This window comes from Nilaparvata lugens, chromosome 10, assembly GCF_014356525.2.
Source record: "Nilaparvata lugens isolate BPH chromosome 10, ASM1435652v1, whole genome shotgun sequence".
Lineage (NCBI taxonomy): Eukaryota > Metazoa > Arthropoda > Insecta > Hemiptera > Delphacidae > Nilaparvata > Nilaparvata lugens.
In genome coordinates this window covers 16,449,344-16,460,628 of record NC_052513.1, presented here as the reverse complement: position 1 = coordinate 16,460,628, position 11,285 = coordinate 16,449,344, and the positions used below count along the sequence as shown (strand labels likewise).

Sequence of the window (11,285 nt, the reverse complement as noted above, 5' to 3'; positions counted from 1 at the left end):
GCTATAATATTTGGGCAAAAATAAGGTACCAAAATCGGCAAATTTCACACGCATAAAAGCATAAAAAATAAGTCTAACCATACCCTATTTACATACAATTTTGTCCATCTCTATTTAAGTGAGAATTAAGACTTACCAAAATCGGCAAATTTCACACGCATAAAAGCATAGAATTATTTTAAGTAATATGTCCAACCATAGCCTTTTTTCATACAATTTTTCCGTCTCTATTTTAAAGTTAGAATTAAGACTTTATTCCGAACTAATTAAAAAAGGATGAGGAAAATACAGAACAATACGTTATGATTCATTATCAGTAGTATCTGAGAGTCCCAGACAAAAGTAATTTCTGTTTCATACTTGTGTAAACACCAACAACTAATTTCAAATTAATTTGACCCGGTCTCCAAGTCAAGTTATGACTTTTAAAATGGTGTTGATTGCTTTATAGCGGATATGTCTATTACAAATTTGGGCCATTTTTTAATACAAAATTGCACATGCAATAAAGTGGATCCCCACTTTTGTTGTTTCAAGCTTTATAGAATTTTGAGTCAATTTCAAGGACCGGAAAGTCCCTTAATTTTATTCAATTTTTCCCTCCGTAATTGGTTGAAAGTGAGAAAGAAGAAAACTTATTTCCTATTTCTTATGTAAATAATAACAAAGTGGCAGACTGTTTCATCTCTCATGCATTCAAACTTTTAGATTTGTTCAAATTGTTTTACAAAATTATTTTATAAGAAACCAGTATCCTAATTTATTATGCATTCATCATAGAAACCACAATTCGTTGATCTATTTTTGCATTATCTACTTATATATTATTCTATATATTATGCAATATTCTATTATTATTCTAATGTTCTACTTACAGTTAAATTACTTTATTGATTCATACAATCAGTACATCATCAAAATGATAGGGAGAGAAAAAATAAGGTAACCTTGTGCTATTCCTCTCCCAAATTAGATAATGTTACACATACGGTAGTCCGACATAGACTTCCGGTCAAGAAGAAAATCAGAAAATACTCCCAGTACGGATGGGGCGTGGCATGTCTCATCGCCCTTCTTGCAGTTTTCATCGATATTCTAGTAGAGCTGTCCCATAGCGAGTGGGCTCACGAAAATATAATTTCGCCCGAGTTTGCATACGATGGCAACTGGATGAGGAGTGAGTATTTTAATAATATTTATTTATTATAACTGTCGGTCCCGGCTGAAGTATGACAGTCGTAAGCCCATTGAAGGCTCAAATGATATATTCGGGCGAGGTGGAACTTCCGTCAGGAACTCTCCCCAATAAAAGCCTCACAAATTTTATTATTATATTTATTTATTCGACACAGTAAAGTTTCAAACTGTAACTGATAATTTTATCATAGACGAATTAATGAATTTTTTATACGTCTCCAATCTTTCCTCTATTATGTTTCTAGCAGATAAGCCGTGCTTTGCACTGGAAAAAATGTTGAGTTGAAAATTGAAATGAAAAAATAATATTATCAGACGAAGACAGTTCTTCATTAATAAATCAGTATCCTATAATACTGATACAATCACTATAATATATGAGGCGATCATCAGACATGAGTAATCATAATATGCTATGAATATTCAATTTTACAGAGATTCATTCATACTTATCTTAACTAATGTGAAAATCGTCCAATTATTCAATCAATTAGACGAATAAGTCAGTTTATTTTATAAGGTATACTACTTTTATTAAAATGTCCTTCACTTTTACTTTTAAAATGAATACAATTGTGGTTCTATTCTATTTTTTGTTATACTGTATTTTCTATTCCAGTTAGAGTATTTTTTATGTATTCCACTACTGTTCATCTGAATTAAAATTCCATCCACTTTTAATTATTTCAAAAACGAATTCAACTGTGGTTGTATTCTATATTTTTGTTATACTTTCCATTTCATTTACCATATATTTTATGTATTCCACTGTTCCACTGAATTAAAATTACATCCATTTTCAATTATTTCAAAAACGAATACAATTGAGGGGGTCAGAATACAAGGGGTCCAAGTGACATTTTTCATTTTTTTGAGTTAGCTACAGTAATCGATAGCTGAGAGTGGTAAAATCTAGTATACAAGAGGTGTACGTGTAACTCTAATCAGTGCTGACATCTGGTGTAAACTTTTTAAACTATATTTTCAAACAGCTTATTATTTGATCAAACAAGGGGTCCAAGTGACTTGTATCCATTGTTTACCAGACAACGGTTGCTCGTATCCATCAAATAAAATTTAACCTTGATTAAGCCATGTCACCAAGCAAAAGATATCTCAAGAGCCAATTAGCGAATCAGATAATATTACAATGAGGTCATTAATCATTGTTCAATTGATGATAAATTTGATAGATTTAAGTGTAGCTAGACAATAGAGTTTTGACGTGACAACGTCTTATAAATTGGTTTGCCGTGTGACACTTCAAGAAACTGCGTTACGTTGTTCCCACACACGCATAACGTTACGTTATGCGCTCACAATGAGAGTGAGTGAGAGCGTTCGTTTCGGTTCACGGTCGTCTGGAAAGAGCACGAATAGGAGCAGTGGCGAGCAACCAGCAGCGACCCGAAGCATTCACCTGGAGAGAGAGTGAAACGGAGCTGTCAACCTGCGCAGGCGCCGCAAGCATCTCCTGCGACTGCGCCACTACTTGCGCCACGAATATGAAATTCAGTGCGAGATTCTTTGTATAAATTGATGTTTTAAATAAATTCTTTGTATAAATAAATGTTTTAAATTGTTACTATTACTTCATCCTTCTTCCTACTATACGAATGAATATTCACATTAAAATTATTTTACCACTCTAAGTCGATGTCACGTAAAACTTTCGCCGTATACCGACTTTACAGGCAACCAGACTTTTTATTCTATTTTATAATAATAAATCAGAAAGAATTTTACAAATGAAATACGCTGTATTAGTAAAATGTGATATTTTGTTGAAGCTCTTCGAAATCTATTTTGAGTACTGTACCCATATTAGATCTTGAGTGAATTACTCGTTGGTAACCTGTGGTCTTCTCGTGAATGGGGCAGTGGCAGCCTACTGGTCCAGGGTTCTCGGGTGGGTGTGTCTCGTTTGAAGATCCACTACTATTTTTGGTAAAGAAGGGGTACAAGTGATACTTCTTATCACTATTTTGCTGATAATTGAGAAAGGAAAGCAATTTGAGACATGAAACTGTACGTTTGATTTGGTAAATGTATACTGAATAGGTATAGGAATAGGTAAATATCATTTCTATATTCATTTCATGAATTAATTGAAGAATGAATTAATGTAAGTAAACTTTAGGCTCAATTTTCTCGAAACTAACAATATGTCACTTGGACCCCTTGTATTGTAACCCCTTCAATTGTGGTTCTATTCTATATTTTCGTTTTACTTTCTATTTCAGTTACCGTACCGTATATTTTATGTGCTCCTCGGTTACATTTCATCTTATTTTCGTTAAATTAGTGTACTTTTGTGCGTGTTGCAGCCAATAAAGCGATGTACGTCTACTTCTATGGACCTCTGTTGTCACTGAACGCACTCAACGCGGTGTTTTTCGTGCAAACACTGAGAACCATAGTTCGGGTAAAGAAGGACAACAACAATGTATTCAACAAGAGTGAGTGCAGTCGCCGACACCACCAAGCCGATATGAAGTGGTGAGCTCTTTTCAAATATAATTGACCGAGCGAAGTGAGGTCTAAAGGTGCGTACAGATACGCGCCGCGAACATGAACAATTCACTTTTAATCAGCTGATGCCAAGCTTTTTATATCTGTATCTTACCGTTTCTGTTAAAATAAAGATATAGTCAGCTGATTAAAAGTGAATTGCTCATGTTCGCGGCGCGTATATCTGTACGCACCTTTGGATTCAAGTCGACGGTTTGGCATTTCTCTTTATGTTTAATGTTTTCGCCAAACTGCACAGAAAGCAGTTTTTTTCCAGTCCCTATGTAGATCTGAAAGACCTTGTTTGCAGACAACTCTCGTCTGACGTAAGAAACAGGTTTCTTTCCGGCCTAGGCCGGAAAGAGTACTCTTTCCAGCTGCTGGAAGTCCGTAGTTAATATGTCATCCGCTAGATCGGGCGAGTGTCAACTTTCTTCATCTGAAGTTGCCATTATTTCAATTTGAATTTCGAATCAAACTAATTCAGCAGCATTCGCTTCGCAACCATTTTCATTCAATTATTTATTGTTGATTAGCACATTCCGAATTTTCAAAAATGCTTGAAAATGACGACGCCCATGATATTCCAAGTGAAATTTTAAAAGAATCTGAAATCCTGACTGCATAATTATCTTCTACCACTGAAATCAAGAGATAGGTACGATAACGAGTATTCTTTATTTTGTATTCTTTACTTTTTTTGTCAGCAATACCTGTAGTGTGGCGAAAAATATCGTTCACACCACGGGCAAAAATGTTTTTCTGGCTCTCAATCTTTTCTAGTCCTTGGCCTACGGCCTCGGACTTGAAAACTGATTTCGAGCCAGAAAAACCTCATTTTCTGCTCTAGGTGCGAAATATACTATTATATGTTGCGCATTCACGGCGAAACGCGGTAATAGATTTTCATGAAATTTGACAGGTATGTTCCTTTTTAAATTGCGCGTCGACGTATATATACAAGGTTTTTTTGGAAATTTTGCATTTCAAGGAAAAAGGAGCCAATAAAAGGAAAAAGGAAAAAGGAGCCAATATTAGAGTAAAAATCAGTCTATAGAATTATTCATCATAAATCAGCTGTCGAGTGGATTATAAATTGCATGCCATGACGCATGCAATTCAATATCTCAATGTAACTTGGTAAAAAATCTGCAGCTGTGTAGACCATTAATTGCATGCCTTATTAAATGCAATAATTTTTATGCACTATTAAAATGAACTATTGATTGCGTGCAATAGCGCATGCAATAATTAATAACTAAAATAACATAGTATTGTCTCTCGAACTTTCTCAACTTTGAACTCGGGCTGTCCTGTTGCCAGTAGGTTTTGAAGGAGATTAGCTTTTGATGTTAGCATTTTTGATACACCAACCCCAACAGCCATTAGCCGTTTTCACACCGATATCTCGCCGACACGACATACAAACAGAATTCACTCTGATGGACAGTATAAGAGGAGGCTGCGGTTTATAACTGCGCGAGGTCTATTGTTCACAGAACTACTAGTATTCAAGAAAAAGGTATAAATAGTGAGGTCCACGCTACAATGACAGTATTTGATTAACATTGGTGTTGCTATACTTGTCTATCATCCTTGTATAATTTTCCTATAGTGATGTCCACGTTATAATGGCAGTCACCACATTTATGTACTAAGCCATCGAAATATGTTGTTAATTAATTATAGTTCCACATTGTTCTAGACAATCTGGCAACGTTGTATAAAAAGATATTGTTATCTTCTTTGTCGGATGATGATGACAAGAATAGCAACACCAGCAATGTTAATCAAATACTGCCATTATAACGTGGATTTCACTATATGACTGAAATACAATATTATTAATACAATTTATAAATCATATAGGTAGCAATAAAAATATTAAATCAAATCCTATTTATATTAAGTGATATTTATATTAATTATATTAGGTGAGCAATTTCTGAATGATTATATGTTTATATTTGGTTATTTATATTATTTGGTTATTCATGTTCAATGATCTTGAAAACGGCTCTGACGATTTTCACGAAATTTGGAACATAGTAGGTTTATGATATAAAAATTTGATTGCACTGTGTCTCATCCCTGGGAAACTCGCTGAAGGACATGAAAAAGATAACAATTATTCATCCTTGGGAAAACAGATGATAATTCCGTCGTCTGTCGAAACAGAAGATGAGTGTGTGGAAGAGAAACAGAATTATTTCCAGCTGTGTAATCAATCAGCGAGAAATATCATCTAGAAATTTTAATCGACTTGATCAAATAATCTGATTTGTTGACATGACATGATAATCATTCTAAACTAGAGTATATCATACTTTTCAGAGTTAATCATTATTTGACTATTTTAAGTGATTAGTGAGTGTTATTTAATTTGGTTTGTAAATAATCTAAATTAGAACTTTTTTGTTTTTACATGTTTAGACTAGAAATTGAACCTGAATTCAAGTGTATGGAACATAACCTACTTTCTGTACTATTTATAGTGTATAAATCAAAAGAAACAGTTTTGGGCTGTGCCTGTTAGTCCTTCCTCAAACATTTTAAAGAATTGTGTTTTGTTTATCAATAGTTTATAAATAAATTACGAGCGAAGCTAGGTGCCCCGATATTAGAATATTAATATCATATAAAAATAAACATATTTTAATGAATTGTATTTTGTGTATCATTGAATATTATTTTGTTTTTGAAGACTGTTAACATAATTCTCCGTTTTGTTTTTGGCCAGGTTGAGCGTGTTCGCGAAACTGTACGTACTGATGGGCATCACATGGATCTTGGACATTGTGGCGTTCGAGTTGAGCGACCCCCAGCATCGGGACGAGACCATCTTCAAGGTCATCGAGTACTCGATCGACATATTCAACATCTGCCAGGGCATCCTCATCTTCTTCATCACAATGGTGACCAAGGAGACGGCGCGAACTCTCAGCAAGACGTTCAGCGAGACGATCATGCGCGCGCGCGGTTCGCTTACCAACTCCAAAAAACAGTACGCTCCTGATCCGAGCACGATCAGGGACGATGCGTGCAGTTCTAAAGAGCGGAGTGAGTGCACTAATGTCTAGAACTGGGGTTTGCTTCATTTTCGAACAGAATTCATGGGATTATAACTAGAATCTAATGGCTTTTGTCCCATGTTTGCAAGCAGTTCGCACTCAGTTCGCAAGCAGTTCGCACTCTTTTCCAAGGAGCAGAGTGAGTGCACTAATGTCTAAAATTGAGGTTTGCTTCATTTTCCAACAGAATTCAGGGGAAATCACCTGAAATCTTATAATGTTTGTCCCATGTTTGCAAGCAGTTCGCGCTCAGTTCGCACTCTGTTCCAAGGAGCGGAGATGAGTGCACTAATGTCTAGAACTGGGGATGGCTTCATTTTCGAACAGAATTCAGGGGTTTTCAACAAATATCTTAAGATGTTTGTCCCATGTTTGCAAGCTGTTCCAAGGAGCAGAATTTGTGTACTGTCTAGAACTAGGCTTTGCTTCATTAATGAACAGAATCCAGGGGATTTTAATTATTAGAATCTCATGGTTTTTGTCCCATGTGGCTGTATGGTGCCTTTGAAAATTAGTTCTAGAAGTTTAACGAATCAAGAGAGTGAGTGTATAGGCTATTAACAATTTTTAGCGCTAAGATTTGGTTGTTTTGTACAAAATTTGAAAAATGTGGCCGACTTTTGTACAAAATTATGTGGATTTTGAATGGAGACAATTTTTATTACATGTTTGAAGGTCTGTGTGTATATATTGTTTTTATACCTTTATTTCAAGGAAAGCGATTATTGTTATACAGTTTACAATTAAAATTTAATGATTTTTGTACATAATTTGAAACAAAATGGCTGATTCTAGTTGGAACTTACCAGAAGTGAATGTAGTATACCCTACGTGTAGTTTAAACTGTAAATGAAGGATTTTGTATAAAATTTTGGTTGTGAAATATTCATTTTGTTTTCTGTTTAAAGAATTATTCAGAGTTGAATGCAAGAAGTATAAGGCTGGTCACACACCGATTAGTCAAGACAAGACTAGTCACGTTTAGTCACAATACTTCACATTGCAGCTTATGACGCAACTCACACTGATTAGTCATTGCAATTAGACATACTCAATAAGCAACAATGTGAAGTATTGTGACTAAACGTGACTAGTCTTGTCTTGACTAATCGGTTTGTGACCAGCCTAAGTGTTTTTGGAAATGGAGAAGGAATGGAGATCCTTCAAATGATAAATCAGTATTGAAAAACATTAAAATTATAAATATATAAGAATGGAAAATAACTATTTTAAGAGAGATGATACTTGTAAGCCAATGCTACTAGCATAATATTATAAGCTTTAAACAGCACTTCCATTAATTAGGCCTATTGAACATTTAATTAATTTATCATAGATTATTAAAGATATCTATGATATCATAGATATAAATAATAAGCTTTTCTTTTATTATCGAAGTCAAACAAGTTGTGATAGATATGTATAGGCTATAATTTATTGAAATATAAAAAGTCTAGTCATTTAAAACAAATTAAATGAATATAAAAGATTAGTCTAGAATTATGTACGGTATAGTTATGAGTTTATCTTTATGATAAATATTAAGTCCTTATAAATAGTGTTAATTAATGTAATAGTAAGCAAGCCTACTTTGTCAATGAGAAAATATAGACTACAACGCTATAAAAATATATTGCCAATATTGAACGCTTTCTACGCTTGTAAATTAAATACAATTTTTGAAATCGATTTCATTTTTATTGAATAATCCTTTCAAAATATGGAATAATTTTAATTTCTTTTCAGTGCCTCGTCATGCCGTTTACGTACGATGGAAACCAGCAGCGATTAAATTGATCCTGATTAAAAAAACTATACAGGAATTCGTGAAGAAACCTACTCTTCCAAAATGAAAGTCTTCTATTCTAACATCTCTGGAATCAAAAGTTATACGGTCAGTTGTACAAAACTCCAGTCAATTTAACCGCCGTACAATGACGTCACTGCATTTATTTATTAGGTTAGCACAAACAATACAACGATCGGAGAAGAAAAAACAGACTATTGCCGAAAACTTCTTCAATTTCCTAATTTAGTTTCAAATTGTTCACATATTATGCATAGGTTATGGCCATTTCATTGTCGATAATTGGTCCTTGTTGCAGTGGTGGAATGACATAATTTAACAGCAGTTGAATTTGATTGGATTTCTGAGCAACTGATCATCGGAGTTTGATAGTAAATTTTCTAGGCAATATATGTAACTTATTAAGAGGTTGATTCAAGTGTATAGTGAAATTATAGTGGAATCAAATGTTATTTTTGTGCGATTATTTCATACTGTAAACATTGGTGGAATGGGAAACATATTGTGTTTATATAATAAAATAATTAATCTATAGTGAGGTCCACGTTATAATGGCAGTGTTTGATTAGCAATGGTATCCTTGTCTATCAATCAACAAAGCGGATAGCGCTATCTCTTTCTCGCTTTGCTCTGTTGCCAGATTGTCTCTTAACAATGTAGAATTAATAATTAACTAACAAAATATTTCATCTTAATTATGTAAATTCATTATGAAATTATTGAAAAATATAATTTCTTGCTTATAAAAATAATTCATTATTTTAGACGAGAATGAACAGTTAATATTACATCAATAAACCTAAAACACTTATTGAAATGGGCTGCTTTTAAATTGATAAAACAAAATAAAACAAAAGTTTTATTTTGTTTTATTAATCAATAAACCTGTATCAGCTACCGTCTATAAAAGGCATTGACAAGATAAACTTAAAACTTAAAAGTCTATAAACTTGAGTGTTGATAGGAAATGACATTGGGTAATACGGCAAGGCAGAACATCCGAAAGTATCTCTCTGCCGATAAAAGTCATAAGAATAAATAAAATAAATAAATTTACATATATAATTGATTATTTTAAACGAGAATGAACAGTTATATTACATCAATAAACCTATATCAGCTACCGTATATAGAAATAAATATTTATTGCCAAAATCATTAAACAAACTTTACAAATGTGAAAAATATAAAAATTTTCATATACAATACATTACAAAAACTTAAAATTAAAATATTTTCCATTTAAAAATCGATTATAATATTATCATTGGCGTTACCAGCAAAACTAAGTAGTTTGAGCGATGGCAACGAGTAATCAGTCGGCTATAATTAGTGGCTTGAGATTCAGTCGAAAATAGAAAAAATATAATAAAGAAAAAGAAACAAATGGAATGTATGAAAAACTAGAAAAAAAATAAAATTTCAATCCGAAAAGAAGAAGTACTAAGAGTGAAATACTAAGAGAGCAGAAAAACTAGAATGAATTCATAATAATTTAAAAACTCAAAAGAAAAAGAGATGATTCATGTAATTATTAATCTACAATTCACTGTACATCTGTAATCCATTTAGTAACATAATGTAATTTATTTGTAGCATATATGCAATTCCTTTTGTAAGCAAAGAGAGAATTAGAAAAACAATACAATACAGTAAACATGACACAAAAAAAGATGAGACAATATAAATGGCAATGACAAGACAGAGGATCGGCAACTTTGTTCTCCTATCTTTCTCCACAGCCATTTTAACGTGGACCTCTCTATATAGATGGTTATGCTTCATTTTCGAACAGAATCTAGGAATTTTAACTTGAACCCAATGGTTTTTCTCCCATGCTTGCAGCAGTTCTAAGGAGCTGATTGAGTGTAATGTCTAGAACTAGGGGTTTCATTATTAATAAACGAAATTCAGGGGAATCTCATGTTTTTTTTCTTACCAACACATGAAATTAGAGCAAATCACTACAGTAACCGAGCCTTGAAACGTTGACTTGGAAAATACTGGGTTCTGTTGAAAAAAAGTCGTAAGTCATTGAGTTTGTACACATTTTATTCGAAAAATAATCAATAAATAAATAAAAATAAGTTGGAGAGAATTAATTATTCGAGTACTTCTTCACCTTCTGTCACTTCTTTCAAGTTCAAAACTTCCAACTGGCCGCTTCCCTTGTCTCGGATCTTACAAGCTCATCTACTTCTCTGTAATGGCCCGGGTCGATAAGCAGAACCTGCAAAAGTATCTCTCTGCCGATAAAAGTCATAAGAATAAATAAAATAAATAAATTTACATATATAATTGATTATTTTAAACGAGAATGAACAGTTATATTACATCAATAAACCTATATCAGCTACCGTATATAGAAATAAATATTTATTGCCAAAATCATTAAACAAACTTTACAAATGTGAAAAATATAAAAATTTTCATATACAATACATTACAAAAACTTAAAATTAAAATATTTTCCATTTAAAAATCGATTATAATATTATCATTGGCGTTACCAGCAAAACTAAGTAGTTTGAGCGATGGCAACGAGTAATCAGTCGGCTATAATTAGTGGCTTGAGATTCAGTCGAAAATAGAAAAAATATAATAAAGAAAAAAGAAACATATGGAATGTATGAAAAACTAGAAAAAAAATAAAATTTCAATCCGAAAAGAAGAAGTACTAAGAGTGAAATACTAAGAGA

At 32.9% G+C, this 11,285-nt stretch overlaps 1 protein-coding gene across 1 annotated transcript; it reads left to right on the top strand.

The window, feature by feature from the left end:
* Positions 1-912: 912 nt before the first annotated feature.
* On the top strand, positions 913-9,973 carry LOC120353292 (G-protein coupled receptor Mth-like). Its single transcript, XM_039436449.1, has 4 exons — positions 913-1,177; positions 3,525-3,696; positions 6,449-6,768; positions 8,526-9,973. The coding sequence occupies exons 1-4, from the start codon at positions 1,171-1,173 to the stop codon at positions 8,630-8,632; spliced, it is 606 nt and encodes a 201-aa protein (XP_039292383.1). The 5' UTR covers positions 913-1,170; the 3' UTR covers positions 8,633-9,973.
* The last annotated feature ends 1,312 nt before the right edge of the window (positions 9,974-11,285 follow it).

Bases quoted from the DNA above. Each gene is read 5' to 3' on its own strand.
- LOC120353292 (XM_039436449.1), top strand. The intron at 3,697-6,448 runs GTGAGCTCTTTT...GTTTTTGGCCAG, and splicing joins CACCAAGCCGATATGAAGTG to GTTGAGCGTGTTCGCGAAAC. The intron at 6,769-8,525 runs GTGAGTGCACTA...ATTTCTTTTCAG, and splicing joins GTGCAGTTCTAAAGAGCGGA to TGCCTCGTCATGCCGTTTAC.